The sequence below is a fragment of the Oncorhynchus clarkii genome, chromosome 6 (assembly GCF_045791955.1).
Source record: "Oncorhynchus clarkii lewisi isolate Uvic-CL-2024 chromosome 6, UVic_Ocla_1.0, whole genome shotgun sequence".
Lineage (NCBI taxonomy): Eukaryota > Metazoa > Chordata > Actinopteri > Salmoniformes > Salmonidae > Oncorhynchus > Oncorhynchus clarkii.
In genome coordinates, this window is record NC_092152.1 from 65,071,128 (window position 1) to 65,085,888 (window position 14,761).

General features: G+C 42.5%; 1 protein-coding gene across 11 annotated transcripts in view; it reads left to right on the forward strand.

Moving 5' to 3' along the window:
* LOC139411448 (nuclear factor of activated T-cells 5-like) overlaps nucleotides 1-14,761 on the forward strand; it is a 51,906-nt gene that overhangs the window by 28,700 nt on the left and 8,445 nt on the right. For 6 of the 11 annotated variants that reach the window (XR_011634603.1, XM_071157833.1, XM_071157834.1 and 3 more), the window contains 9 exons: nucleotides 7,508-8,168; nucleotides 9,356-9,545; nucleotides 10,421-10,611; nucleotides 10,791-10,963; nucleotides 12,129-12,263; nucleotides 12,390-12,442; nucleotides 13,108-13,240; nucleotides 14,058-14,126; nucleotides 14,331-14,434. Coding sequence is in view for 10 of the 11 variants with exons in the window: in XM_071157833.1 (XP_071013934.1) it covers nucleotides 7,508-8,168; nucleotides 9,356-9,545; nucleotides 10,421-10,611; nucleotides 10,791-10,963; nucleotides 12,129-12,263; nucleotides 12,390-12,442; nucleotides 13,108-13,240; nucleotides 14,058-14,126; nucleotides 14,331-14,434 (1,709 nt within the window). In the remaining variant the exon portion in view is untranslated. Of the gene's footprint in view, nucleotides 1-1,699; nucleotides 8,169-9,355; nucleotides 9,546-10,420; nucleotides 10,612-10,790; nucleotides 10,964-12,128; nucleotides 12,264-12,389; nucleotides 12,443-13,107; nucleotides 13,241-14,057; nucleotides 14,127-14,330; nucleotides 14,435-14,761 lie in introns of those variants that run through there. The other 5 variants (XM_071157841.1, XM_071157838.1, XM_071157839.1 and 2 more) reach the window with 4 other exon arrangements.

The following is a 14,761-nucleotide window of genomic DNA, read 5'->3' on the forward strand; positions in this document are numbered from 1 at the left end:
CCACTTAGTTATAACTTTTGCCTTATGACAAGGTGCTCCATCATGCTGGAAAAGGCATTGTTCTTCACCAAACTGTTCCTGGATGGTTGGGAGAAGTTGCTCTCGGAGGATGTGTTGGTACCGTTCTTTATTCATGGCTGTGTTCATAGGCAAAATTGTGAGTGAGCCCACTCCCTTGGCTGAGAAGCAACCCCACACATGAATGGTCTCAGGATGCTTTACTGTTGGCATGACATAGGACTGATGGTAGTGCTCTCACCTTGTCTTCTCCGGACAAGCTTTTTTCCGGATGCCCAACCAATCGGAAAGGAGATTCATCAGAGAAAATGACTACCCCAGTCCTCACCAGTCCAATCCCTGTACCTTTTGCAGAATATCAGTCTGTCCCTGGTGTTTTTCCTGGAGAGAAGTGGCTTCTTTGCTGCCCTTCTTGACACCAGGCCATCCTCAAAGTCTTCACTTCACTGTGCATACAGATGCACTCACCTGCCTGCTGCCATTCCTAAGCAAGCTCTGTGTTGGTGGTGCCCCGATCCTGCAGCTGAATCAACTTTAGGAGACGGTCCTGGCGCTTGCTGGACTTTCTAGGGCACCCTGAAGCCTTCCTCACAACAATTGAACCACTCTCCTTGAAGTTCTTGATGATCCGATAAATGGTTGATTTAGGTGCAATCTTACTGGCAGCAATATTCTTGCCTGTGAAGCCCTTTTTGTGCAAAGCAATGATGATGGCACATGTTTCCTTGCAGGTAACCACGGAGGAAGAACAAGGATTCCAAGCACCAGCCTCCTTTTGAAGCTTCCAGTCTGTTATTCAAACTCAATCAGCATGACAGAGTGATCTCCAGCCTTGTCCTTGTCAACACTCACACCTGTGTTAACGAGAGAATCACTGACATGATGTCAGCTGGTCCTTTTGTGACAGGGCTGAAATGCAGTGGAAATGTTTTGGGGGGATTCAGTTCATTTGCATGGCAACAAGGGACTTTGCAATTAATTGCAATTTATCTGACCACTCTTCATAACATTCTGGAGTAACTGCAAATTGCCATCATACAAACTGAGGCAGCAGAATATGTGAAAATTTATATTTGTGGAATTCTCAGAACTTTTGGCCATGACTGTATATGGGAAAACATTTTGTAAAAGGAAATCCAAATTGGATCTAATGCCAAGCCATTTAAGGGAGGTCATTTCAAGTACTGCAGTTCACAAGAGAGTCTGTTTTTCCGTTTTAAGTAGGTAATTGCAGTGGGAGTCTTTTTATAGGTGAACACCCATTAGAGAGGGAAAGGACCTTATGTTACTTTTGCCCATAATTTCATTCAGTTCATCTTTAGGAATGTTTGTTCAGTTCAGACCTTACTATCCCAGCCACTCCTTCTCCTGCTTCCCACCCATGCTAAAGGGTCCGAGTTTGCTTGTGCCAACTTAGCTTCTGCATGAGTTTAAAGTGGAAATGCATTTTATTTTACAAGCTCCAAAATGACACTCAGCCTGTACATTGAACAGCACCTGATCAATATCGGCATCCACACACCTCAGCAATATATTGACAAGTGAACATACTCCACAAAGTCTTTGAAATGTTCTTCCTTTCTTTGTTTCAATAATATTAAGCAAATGCACAAAGTGAATTGCTTTTTTGTTGATTGGATGCAAGTTGTTTTGCTATTAATGAACTTAACTTGCATTTTAGCTGGGCCCCACAGGCGTCGTGGTGGGTTGTGGTACTGTGTCTGTCTATCAGTAGTGAAGACATTTAGTCCCAAGGGCTCTTAACCCATCAAAATTCACCCAGGGTGTTGAGTAGGTCCGTCTAAACTTTTAGACTTCTTATTATTTTAATTTACTGCATTTACAGTTTTTTGTATTGTATTGCAACTGAGTTTTTGATGTCAAAAGTTGTGTTTCTTTAATTCTGCATTTAAATGGTAGTGGAACATATTGTAGAAGGGGTGGAGTTAAAGGGACATAAAATACCAAGAAATGTAATCGATTTCATATTCATCATCTCCAGCACCACCCCAACATCAACATATGTGAAAAAGGTGCATTTCTGTGTTTTGTAGTAGAAAATATAAAGATCTGTTTTTCCAATGACATCATCAACCAATTAGTAGGTAATATCTACTCAAAATGTGTCAATCGCACGATGCACACCGATGTCGTCATTGGAAACACTTATCTTCCGCTATCTTTTTTTACTATAAAACATAGAAACGCTCCATTTTCCCTTATGTTGATTTTGGGGTGGTGCTGGAGATGATGAATATGACGTTGAGAAAAAGTTTTTCTTCATGGGTTTAAGGGTACAGAAAAGCAGAACTTGGGCTAGGATGGAACATGCAATGGTCCCATAGGTGGAGGCATGGGTCTTCGGTAATGCGTTTACAATAAGAGTAAATGTTCTATGTTTATTTGAAAATGTATTAAGTCTACACTGTAATACACCTTGAGTATTATTGCCTCCATCTGCTGGGACTGGGCAATAATCACATTGGTTTTAAGAGCATGGTGATTTGCAGCCACTTTCAGCATTTTTGTTAATGCATATATTGAGTGATACTACCGGTACTACCATTTTATGGCCGAAACAAATAGTTCCAGTGCCTTCAGAAAGTATTCATACCCTTTGACTTATTACATATTTTGTTGTGTTAAGACCTGAATTCAAAATGTATGAAATAGTTTTTTTTCTCTCCCCCATCTACACGCAATACCACATAATGACAAAATTAAAACATGTATTTAAACATTTTAGCAAATTTATTGAAAATGAATACAGAAATATTGAATTTACATAAGTTTTGTCACAATGCTGAGTTAATACTTTCTAGAAGCACCTTTGGCAGTGATTACAGCTGTGTACGTCTGCTTTCCACACCTATTTTAAGCACTGTCAAATTGGTTGTTGATCATTGCAAGACAACCATTTTCAGGTCTTGCCATAGATTTTCAAGGAGATTTAAGTAAAAACTCGGCCACTTGGGAACATTCACTGTCTTGTTAAGCAACTCCAGTGTAGATTTGGCTTTGTGTTTTAGGTTATTGTCCTGCTGAAATGTGAATTAATCTCCCAGTGTATGGTGGAAAGCAGACTGAACCAGGTTTTCCTCTAGGATTTTGCCTGTGCTTAGCTCCATTCTGTTTTATTTTTTTTTATCCTGAAAACCCCCCCAGTCCTTAATGATTACAGGCATAACCATAACATGATGCAGCCACCACTATGCTAAAATATGGAGAGTGGTACTCAGTAATGTATTGGATTTGGCCCAAACATAACACAGGACAAAAAGTTAATTGCTTTGACACATGTTTTGCAGTATTACTTTTGATGCAAACAGGATGCTTGTTTTAGAATATTTGTATTCTGTACAGGCTTGCTTCTGTTCTCTCTGTCAATTACGTTAGTATTGTGGCGTAACTACAGTGTTGTTGATCATCCTCAGGTTTTGCCCATCACAGCCATTAAACTCTAACTGTTTAAATGTCACCATTGACCTCGTGGTGAAATCCTTTGGCAGTTTCCTTACTCTCCGGCAACTGAGTTAGGAAAGATACCTGTATCTTTGTAGTGACTGGGTGTATTGAAACACCATCCAACGTGTAATAACTTCACTATGCTCAAAGGGATATTCAATGTCTGCTTTTTTATTTCAATGTCTGTCCTTCTTTAGGAGGCATTTGAAATCCTCCCTGGTCTTTGTGGTTGAATCTGTGTTTGAAATTCACTGCTCGACTGAGGGACATTACAGATAATTGTATGTGCGCGGTATCATGTTAAACGCTATTATTGCACATAGAGTGAGTCCATGCAACTTATTGTGTGACTTGTTAAGCAAATTTTTACTTCTGAACTTATTTAGGCTTGCCATAACAGAGGTTGAATACTTATCAACTCAAGGCATTTATTATTATTTTTCTTCTACTTTGACGTTATGGGGTATGGTGTGTAGGTTAGTGACAAATCTCAATTGAATCAATTTTAAATTTAGGCTGTAACATCTACTGTGTGAATACTTTCTGAAGGCACTGTATAAAATGTGTTCATAATATACACAATTTTATGTATGAAGTTCTCTAGCTTCAACCTATCTGTACTCTGTTCCTCTGGATGTCTCGGAACCAAACCTCCTCAGAGTAATTATACATGAAGCCTTCAACCTTTTGTCCTCCATCTCCCTTTGAATATTGAATTGCAATGCATTTCGTTAGCCAGGGTATTATGCACAAACGGAGCAGGTGATGACTCAAAATTCAAGCAAGAAATGAATCCTGAATCCCTGCCCTTCAAGTCAGCCATTTTGGTGGTTATAGCTGTCCTATTGGCCAGCTGTCTTTTTCTATTAGAATGGATGGGCTCCTATTGAACAGGATGTCTTCATTACCACCTGGCGCTCAGCATTTCAAGGTTATCAGATGTACTGTGCTGTTTACAGGTATAATAGTTTGTCAAGATCAAAAGGTTTAACACCAGGCAATGCTTTACGAGGGCCAATTTCCTGGACCTAGATTAAGCATACTCCTGAATTAAAAAGACTCTCCAATGAAAGTGCTTTTTAGTCCAGAAATAGTCTTGACTTGACATGATGATGACCAAAAGACACATTATGCTTTAAAGAGGCTTAACAACAGGGGTTAAAAGGTTTATGTGATAAATGCCTCTTTCTGTGGCCAGGTGCCTTTCTCCTGTGATAAATCAGACTTCCTGATTTTAAATGATTTATACCCTGGATAAAGAGATGCAGCAGTGCTCTCCTCCGTCCTCCCTGTAGGTGTCTCTGGGTTTTCTCTTCTTTAAGACCTGGCTACATTTTAAACAAACAATCAGCCTTGCGTGTTTAGACTAGAAGGCTAATGGGGACGTGGTATAGGGAGAGACGGAGAGACGGAGATTCTATCCAACAGTTATACTGCTCCACAGCGCAGGCCAAAAACAGAGGGATTTCATTCTCTCCCGCAGCGTTTGCTGTCCTGTCGTTTATTACACGGTTGTCTTTAGTTTCATTACACTCAAAGCAGGGCAACTCGTTTTATATGAGAAAAAAACTAGATTACCTCCCTCTGGACAGACAGCAGGACATAAAAGGGCAGTTGTTTGAAATGTGTACACAACTCACGGATGGGACAATTTACTCAGGCATATTTGCCAATGTACAGTAGTCTACAGAAAGCTTTTAGGCCATATAAATAAGTCTGGAGGGAGCTGTGAACCTTTACAAAGCTGGAGAGATTTAATGGACTGGGTTTCTTTGAGGCCTTTGTTTCTCCAGATTCTGTGAGTGTTTTTAAGTGTGGTGAGGGGGCGCTCAAAGTGGCTGCAAATCATTCACTGCGGTTCCAATCTTAGCAGGGCCTGTACGTTTCTACGCTTCCAAAAATCTGCATGAACAGCACATCATGAAATGTGTTTCAAAGGAATGCGTCATATTTAGATTTTGTACTTGACATCATTTTGTAATGAACTAATCCTTCAGCATTTCAAATCCACTGTTCTGTTATGTTTATTCTTGTTTTAAACCTGATTTTCATTTGATATTACATGGTTGTGAAAATGGAACTAGTTATTTTGGTTCTGTGGGAGGAAGCTTACAACTGCCATGGAGAACAAATTGCTGTCTTGCTGCCATGGTGAACAAATTGCTGTCTTGCTGCCATGGGTAGCAAATTGCTGTCTTGCAGCCATGGGTAACAAATTGCTGTCTTGCTGGATCCCAATCGAACTAAAATTATTCCTGTCTCTTGACTAAAACATTTAATTATAATCTATTGGGTAAAATAGCTGCTCCCTACCATCTGCAATCAGGTGGAAGTTTTTTGTCTGTTTGCTAGATTGCTTCTGTTTGCAGAAATCCATACAATGTGCTGTATGTTTTGAAAGCATTCCTGTTCATCAGAGCATAAATAGATGTATGGCTTTATCCATTTCTTCTTTTTATCATGGCTACTCTTCAATAAATTCAAATAGTTTAGCCACTAAAATTAATTTGAGAAAAATAAATTAAGTTCCATATTGTTGCAGTCAGGGATAGTTCCTACATATGAGTGCATTTGGAATGGGAAAAGGGTGGATGGAATGTAAAGTGACTGGAATTTCTTCATAGACAATGCACCACATTGGCTTGTAATGAGTCATAGATATCTGCCATTCTTCCGGTTGCCAACAAAAAGCCATCTTATTTTTCAGTCAAAAGCACTGTAGCTACAGTTTTGAATGATGTGCCGCCTAGTTGCACCTCTTATTTTTAATTGTTTTTATTGACATGTTGAATTCACAGTATCGATAAAGGTTTTACAAATTAGGATAGATTGTCTGCCTCTCCTCTCCCTTTCTCCTGCAGCAGTCTTCAGGATTTCACCTCCATGCTCAGACCTTAGCCACCAAGGCTTCCATTTCTTCCATCATATCATCTTGAGTAGACAGTCGGGTATTGCGTGTTTATTTCTTACCACGGGGTGTCATAAGCTTTCTCCAACTCCCATGTTTTTTGTCGCCCTTTTATGCCAGTAGCCAAACTATCCAGTTTGTTTTCACAGAAGTGGAAGATGACAATCTACCATGCAGCATCTGCCATTTCACCTGCTTGAAGCTGCACTCTACTGTACCCTGCATTGAGGACCTGATAACTAGGAATGCTTTTGAAATGTACTCCACCTTTGCTGCCATTTTCCTCAGGTGTTTTAGGAGGACATTGAGAAAAACATATTGAGCAGGAATAGAACGAGACCCTTGAATGACGGTTCCATTTTCACATATACTTTTTGTTCAACAGTTTTTAATTTTTTTTATAAATTACATTTGAATGTTCAGCTCTTATTGCTCATTCGCTGTCTCGTTTTTATTCCAGGAAGTTCCCTCTGAAGCAGGGAGTGTCTGCATATAAAATGGTCTGCAGTTCTCTGCTTCATAGGTCAGAAGCTTGTTTATTTTGTCTCTGTGGCTACGTTCAGTCCCAACTAAATTGTTTGAACCTGTATGAGAAAAAGCTCTATTTGGCACGCATCATCTTACACACCAGATAATCTTCATTTCATTTGAACATCCCTCTACGTGTAGATTTCCCAGTTAATTTCTGTTCATGGCAAATGCTATTAAAAATCAAGGTCCAGTGTCACTGAAAGATGGCTAGAGAATTGGATTACTGCACGTTCTGGGGAACTATTTTTTTGCAGATTGAATTAGAAACTCTCTACGTATCAATTTCAGATAATTAGATATTCATGTCAGAAAATGCATGACCTTCCATGTATATTATGTCCTATCATATGACTCTCTTTTCCCCCATTTTTTTTTGTCAGAACACACTACATACACTCTCACACACATAGACACACTCACACATCATGATGCAATAAAATAAAAGGGAAAATTATAATTGGATGACCAAAGAAAAGGAAAAAAAACAAAAAAAACAATTATGCACAAATTTCGCTGCTTGAATGGGACTGCTAGCCAATGCTGGTTGAGATGCCTTTATTTACTGTCTAATTATATACACTGTAGATGCCACCAACGTCTCCTCTTCTATGACCATGGGAGGCCCTCGCAGTGCTTTTCCCACCTCTTCCAGCTCCATCGTGCACTCCACTACTTCAGCCACCGACCAGACCTCTGCTCATACCGGCATCGCCGCTCCAGACGAAGGTGTAAGTAGCAGAGCGGTGGCGGAGATGCTTGGCGCCGAGGGCGGGACCGGCAACAGTGGGAGTGCTGGTGGCGGCAGGGCTGGCGGCGAGAAAGGAGGAGGGGCCGGATCCCTAGGTGGAGGAGGAAGAGGGGGGGCATCCCAGGAGGCCCAGCAGCACCACCAGATGACCCCCTCCAAGCGGCGCACGGTGCTGAACATCTCGCCTCCGCCCGAGGACCTGTTTGACGACAGCCGCATGTCCTGCCAGGAGGATCAGCTCCAGGACTCCGAGCAGAGCAACAGCATCTGGATGGATGACTCCGCCTCCAACTTCAGCATCGTCAGCTCCAGCTCCTACAACGACAACACAGAGGTGCCCCGGAAGTCGCGCAAGCGCACCCCCCGCCAGCGACCCGGGCCCAAGCCTGCCTCGGCCGAGGAGGCCAGCATGGATGTGTTTGATGCAGACAGTGCCAAAGGGCCTCACTTTGTGCTCTCACAGCTGGGCTCAGACAGCAAGGCCTGTACCAAAGGAAGGTGGGTGCCCCTGGATCTCTTTTACAGTGAAATTAGCCCATGTGGAAACATATCTAGCCTACTGTTTACTTCCTTTTGGTCTGCAGAGTTAACTTTCCTGTTCTTTTACATCTCTGAGATGGCTCTATGGACTTTGGTTGAGTTTCTGTTTTCAGTTTGAATCTTGTCTGGAACACAGAATGGAAATACATTTAGAAATACATTAAGACAAGTTAAATGTCATAAAATTATGAATTCATCGGAAAACACTGATAAACGTATACCATTACAACTACTATTGAATGGACATCTCAACAGAACTGTTCATACCTTGCCTGATTTTTAAGAAGTTTATCTAAATTTGCTCCATACTTATTCCCATTGTTAAGATGTGTAAACCCCTATACCACAAGTGGAAATCGAACCAAACCACTGGTTGAACGTTTGTCTGTGCTTGAAGAAGAGCTGGCAGATCAGAGGCTAGGGAGGGGCAGGATACCACAGCACAAACAATGGTCAGCCATGGTGAATCACACTAAGCCTCTTTGAAAAGTGTTGAGAAAGCAGAGCAGATTAAATAAACCAATAAGTCCATCTCCTAAGAGGTTCTGATGGACCCTGCTTGGTAGTGAGCCTCCAAACTCTGCATTGCTCACTAGTGTCACTGGGAAACCATGGCAGCTATTTGGGGATCCCTCACTAGTCCCCTGCTGCTCTCCAGTTCCAAATACCCCCTATGCTCCACCATACACACATACTGACACTCACTCACACACAAACACACACAGATATTTGCTGGTGGGGGTCACAGCTTGGCTGGAACTTTGATAGTAAGTGGATGGTCTCCAAGTCCTGTCAAGTTCTCTTCCACTGAGAGGAAGCTTGGTGCCAACAGTGGAGCTGATCTTTCCTCCCCTTACATAAATGAACACAAGGTGGAGCGGAGAGGAGGAGTGGGGGTGAGGGTTGCTGCCACTGCCACCCAACACCAGGTTATGCGGCCCTCAGTCCCCAATGATTACAAGGTCACAGGCAGGGTTAGGGTTAGCAGGGGACAGTGCTGTGAATGAGTGAAAGGAAACAGTCCCCTGCATTAAATATATATGGAAGTGGAAGTGTATTGTAGTTAATGTTAGTGTTGCGTGTTTCAATGTAGGTTGTTTACGAGCTGTTGGGCTGACACAGTAGCTAACCAGTCTGTCTTGCAGTTCGGCAGATGGCTCCCAAACAACCCATCAGAAATGTGGGACCCTAGCGAGCCAGTTCCCTCAGAAGAGTGAGTGCAAGGAGCTGAAGATCCTGGTCCAGCCTGAGACCCAGCACAGAGCCCGCTACCTGACTGAGGGCAGCAGGGGGTCAGTGAAGGACCGCACTCAGCAGGGCTTCCCTACCCTAAAGGTACGCCTTAAACCAGTACCAGGACCAGGGGGGCTGTGGCCTCTAGGGCTTTTTGTGGACGGTCAGTGCCCCATACACGTGTCACTGTTTTGACTCTACCCCTTTGAAAGTATGCCTTTATCTGTCCTTCATCAAATGCCACCATCAACCTGCTCCATACTCATTGTTACATAACACCTCTACATTGGCTTAACATTCTTAAGTCAGTGATTCAGTGATTGTCACAGGCTATGTAGAAACTTGTATAAAAAGTGATGCAACATATCAACCCCAGGTTATTTTATTTTTATGAAACAAGGTTTAATAGCTAGCGGTTACAACACACCTTGGAAGGCAGCACTCAGGTGGTAGAGCATGGCTCTTGCAATGCCAGGATAGTGGGTTCAATTCCCATGAATGAATGACTAAGTAGCTTTGGATAAATGTGCCTGCTAAATGCAATATAGTATATAAACTACATAAACACAACAGATTTTCTTGTCCACCGAGAAAAGAGGTAACTATCATTATTCTCTTGAAATGATTACAACCGCAAATCGTGACTTTGTTTGCATTTCTTTGTCATATCTCAGTATCAGCAATGCTATTCACAATGTATTCCATATTTCAAATGTTTTACTCTCAAAGTAGACAGCAAAACAGACAGTTGTGCAGTGACAGCTCTGTTATCATAGAATGCTATTAGATATCATCTTACTAAGCAGAAAGCTGCCACTGTCTATTCACCTTTGTATGTTATTTTAGCTCCACCCCACTTGCACAATATATTCCACGCTCAAAATTCTCTACTGACTTACAAAAATAGGTAGAGTTGACTTTGGAGCAGCTGTGCTATTTTCTGATTTGAGTGTTCTTTGTTTCCTTCTTGTCCACAGCTGGAGGGTGTGAATGAGGCAGTGGTGCTGCAGGTGTTTGTGGGTAATGATGCTGGGCGTGTGAAGCCACATGGGTTCTACCAGGCCTGCAGGGTGACAGGGCGCAACACTACAGCCTGCAAGGAGGTGGACATCGAGGGCACCACTGTCATTGAAGTGTCCCTGGACCCCAGCAATAATATGACCCTGGCGTATGTATCTGCTTATTGCCATAGCTGTTGCAATTCTGTAAAATCACACATACTGGAGACTGTTCCTCTTAGTAGACCTCCAATGGGAGTGCTTTGGGGGCTATTGCAGCCGCTGGGGCCTTGTTCAGCAGGCCTGCTTGCCAGTCTAACAGCTGTTCTGTGTGTGTCTCTCTCTGCAGGGTGGACTGCGTGGGGATCCTGAAGCTGCGTAACGCTGATGTGGAAGCTCGTATCGGGGTGGCCGGCTCCAAAAAGAAGAGCACTCGTGCCAGGCTGGTGTTTCGGGTCAACATCTCCAGGCCGGACGGCTCGGTGCTCACGTTACAGACACCGTCGTCCCCCATCCTGTGCAGTGAGTGGCTTTAGGTTATTCATAGCATCTGCCCACCAGAGTCCTCTCAGGAACGCTGTCAGAGCTTAGAGCTGTCGCACGTCACCAGGGGATTAGGGGAAGGGGGAGGTTCATTCAGGGGGCTGGGTGGACAGGAGGAAAATGAAAAGGAGCTTGGGTCAGGACAATAATGTAAATAATGAAGTCTCCATTGGGAGCCGTTACTGTCAAAATTTGACTGGATAGTCTTACGAGCATTTGTAATATAGGTTTGTTTTATTGTTTTCATCTCGTTTTTAAGTTCCACGCTGAAGACTTGGACACTTTGAAGAGTTGATTCAGTCTAGAAGTTTCATTTCTAATGCGTTATGTATGCTTAGCAGATCATTTTCTAATTTAAGTACATTTTCAGAGACCATGTCTATAGACTCTCTTCAGCATCACGTGTTCGTCCCGTTGTGGGCATAGGGTGTGGCTATGAGTGGCAAAAACAGGAAAGACTGCTCTGGGATATAAGAAATTCTATTTGTCGGTGGTTTTAGAAGCAGAACTCCAAAAAATCGAGGGAGAGAAAGAAAGGCCGGTGAAAGAGGTGTGGACTTTTTTGTTTACAATGCCAGAGTGCAATCCAACCAAGCAAAAATCTGTCCAGAACATATAAATCTCCAATGGCGTCTGTCTGTGTGTGTTGTGGAGCGAGGTGGTGAGAGTGTGGAAGGCCTGTGAAAACTGGGGAGGGAGGAGGAGTGGGAGGAGTCTGAGCTTGTTGTTTATAGAAACTTGGGGATTTCTATTTGCCTGTGAGAGGGGGACTGCAAAGAGTGTCAACTTTACCTATAGTACAGTCATTTTACTGTCTGGTTAATGATCATATCCTGTAAAATAACAAAAAAAATGTACTTAAAATCTCAAGTACATGCACATACACACCATTTTTTAAACACAGCTCAGCTCACATTTTTCCTGGCAAAGCAATTAAAGCACAATTACTATTTCCCCAAGATTACACATGTGCCTTCCAAGAAATCACAAGGTATTCTTGAGCAATTGGTTTAAGCTTTTCTGTCGGCTTCCCCTGGTTCCTCTGAGAAGGCCAGCAGTTCTGTACTTGTGACAGAATATTAGTTAAAGAAGCTAGGTCAAGCAGAACTCAGAGCCTGACGGTCTGTTGGTGTCCTGTCTACAGCCCAGCCTGCAGGGGTGCCTGAGATTCTGAAGAAGTCCCTCCACAGTTGCTCGGTGAGGGGGGGTGAGGAGGTCTTCATCATTGGGAAGAACTTCCTCAAGGACACCAAAGTCATATTCCAGGAAAATGTATCAGGTAGGTCTACACAACCAATTATTGTCTGAAATCCATGTCCTTACAGTATATGAATAATGAATAACATTTATATTTAGTCCTTTACCTACCATACTAATGAAACCGTTCATTGTTTTCCCCCCTAAGATGAGAAGTGTTGGAAGGCAGAGGCTGAAATTGACATGGAGCTGTTTCACCAGGTAAATAAGCTTATTTTCTGCTTATTGTGGTCCTAGAATGATTCATGCTAATGATTTAACAGGGTGATTAGATAACAGCAGCCATTTGAGATTTGTAGGTTTAGATGTAATCATCTTAAATTGCTACTCACTCAAGGAGGTGAATGGCCTCATTGTTTTGTCACCTAATTACTGTGAGCCACGGTGGTAAGTAGGTCTCAACAGTCCTGCATAAACCTTTGCCCTTGGGAGCCAGAGGGTCAGAGCTTCGTTAGCTAAGCCTCAATCAGTTGTCTGAGCCCTGAGGTGTTTTAGCTGTCTTTCACATGTTATTCACAATTTGTAACCATGTGTAACCATGCAAACTCTGTAAATCATCGCCACACCTTCTACTAGTCAGCAAAGTTTGAAAGGTGTTGCACATCTGAACTAGTTGATGACGTATGGAGTCTCCAGTTCATCGTCTGTGCCAGGATCATGTCCATTGTGACTCTCTCTCTCTCTTTCAACTCTACATTGTGCTGACATCACTTGATTATTTAATCTAAGTAATTTTGCGCTTGCGCCTATTTTATAAGGGATGTTGACACGTTTGTCACATGACTTGATGTATGTAATTATAAGACTGGGGCTACTGTACATTTCTGTTAGCTAAGTCGATTTGTCTGTTATGCATTTCCCCTCAGAATCACTTGATTGTGAAGGTTCCGCCTTACCAGAACCCAGCCATCGCGTCTGCAGTGTGTGTGGGAATCTACGTGGTGACCAATGCTGGCCGATCCCACGACGTGCAGCCTTTTACATACACTCCAGAACCAGGTCTGTGATAAGTCCATGAACAAATTATATTTTGTTTCACCTTCTGCGCCACATTAGGACCAAAACAAAATTTCCTCAGACCATGTCTTCGGCCAGTGTAAATTACAACCATTACTCTACCACGACAACTGTATTAGGTGGATATATCATCTAGCCTGCTCTAAATTTACCATTACAGTCTTTAGTACAGGAAGCCATGTCAACTTGGGAACAGGGGGGTATTCGTCTCCTCCTTTTTCCTCATCACTTCCAGGCGTCAAAACGTCCTTTGGGCACTGTGGCACGAACTATCAATGAGCGAGCAGGAAGTGACAGGGAAAGGAACTAAAACAATGAAACAAAACATGGAAGTGTAGATGATCCATCTAAAAACAAACAAAAATGCCCTTCTATATACAGTATGTACTAAACATAATACCGGATTAGGCAGCGCCCTATACAAAACAGTATGTACTAAACATGATACCGGATTAGGCAGCGCCCTATACAAAACAGTATGTACTAAACATGATACCGGATTAGGCAGCGCCCTATACAAAACAGTATGTACTAAACATGATACCGGATTAGGCAGCGCCCTATACAAAACAGTATGTACTAAACATGATACCGGATTAGGCAGCGTCCTATACAAAACAGTCAAGTCATGCAGATTTAGTCCTGATTGTTTTTCACTCTATACAGTTTCATTTCATATTACATTTTTTGTATATGAAAACCTGACATGCAGACGAGGGAGAATGAGACTGGGTATGAAGAATAAGGTCATCTGATTTGCATGTCCTTAACTCAACCTGCTTATCTGTGTACGTCTCAGTGGACATATCTGTGAAGAAAGAAGTTCCATCTCCAGGCAAGCCCTGCCCTTTTGATCAACGGATGAAAGGTATAGTATATCTCTACCATGCTGTATCGTGTGTTCTTGTTTGTAGTGTGTGTGTGTGTGTGTGTGTGTGTGTGTGTGTGTGTGTGTGTGTGTGTGTGTGTGTGTGTGTGTGTGTGTGTGTGTGTGTGTGTGTGTGTGTGTGTGTGTGTGTGTACTCCTTCCTGTATGACAAAATTGTAACATTGTCCCTACATGCCCCTACAGTAATTGATGGTGCCCTGATGCCCCCAATGTTGCCTCTTGTGAAGAGAGAAGAGGTCACTCCAATGGAGATCTCCAGCAACCTCCCTTCTGCTGGCGTGTTCAAGGTAAAAGCTCTACAAATGCATTCCCAGCCTTGGCTGTGATAATGCCTCATTAAATAGTAGAATCATATCCATATGAACCATATCGATCTTTCCCCCAATATACAGTGCCTTGCGAAAGTATTCGGCCCCCTTGAACTTTGCGACCTTTTGCCACATTTCAGGCTTCAAACATAAAGATATAAAACTGTATGTTTTTGTGAAGAATCAACAACAAGTGGGACACAATCATGAAGTGGAACAACATTTATTGGATATTTCAAACTTTTTTAACAAATCAAAAACTGAAAAATTGGGCGTGCAAAATTATTCAGCCCCTTTACTTTCAGT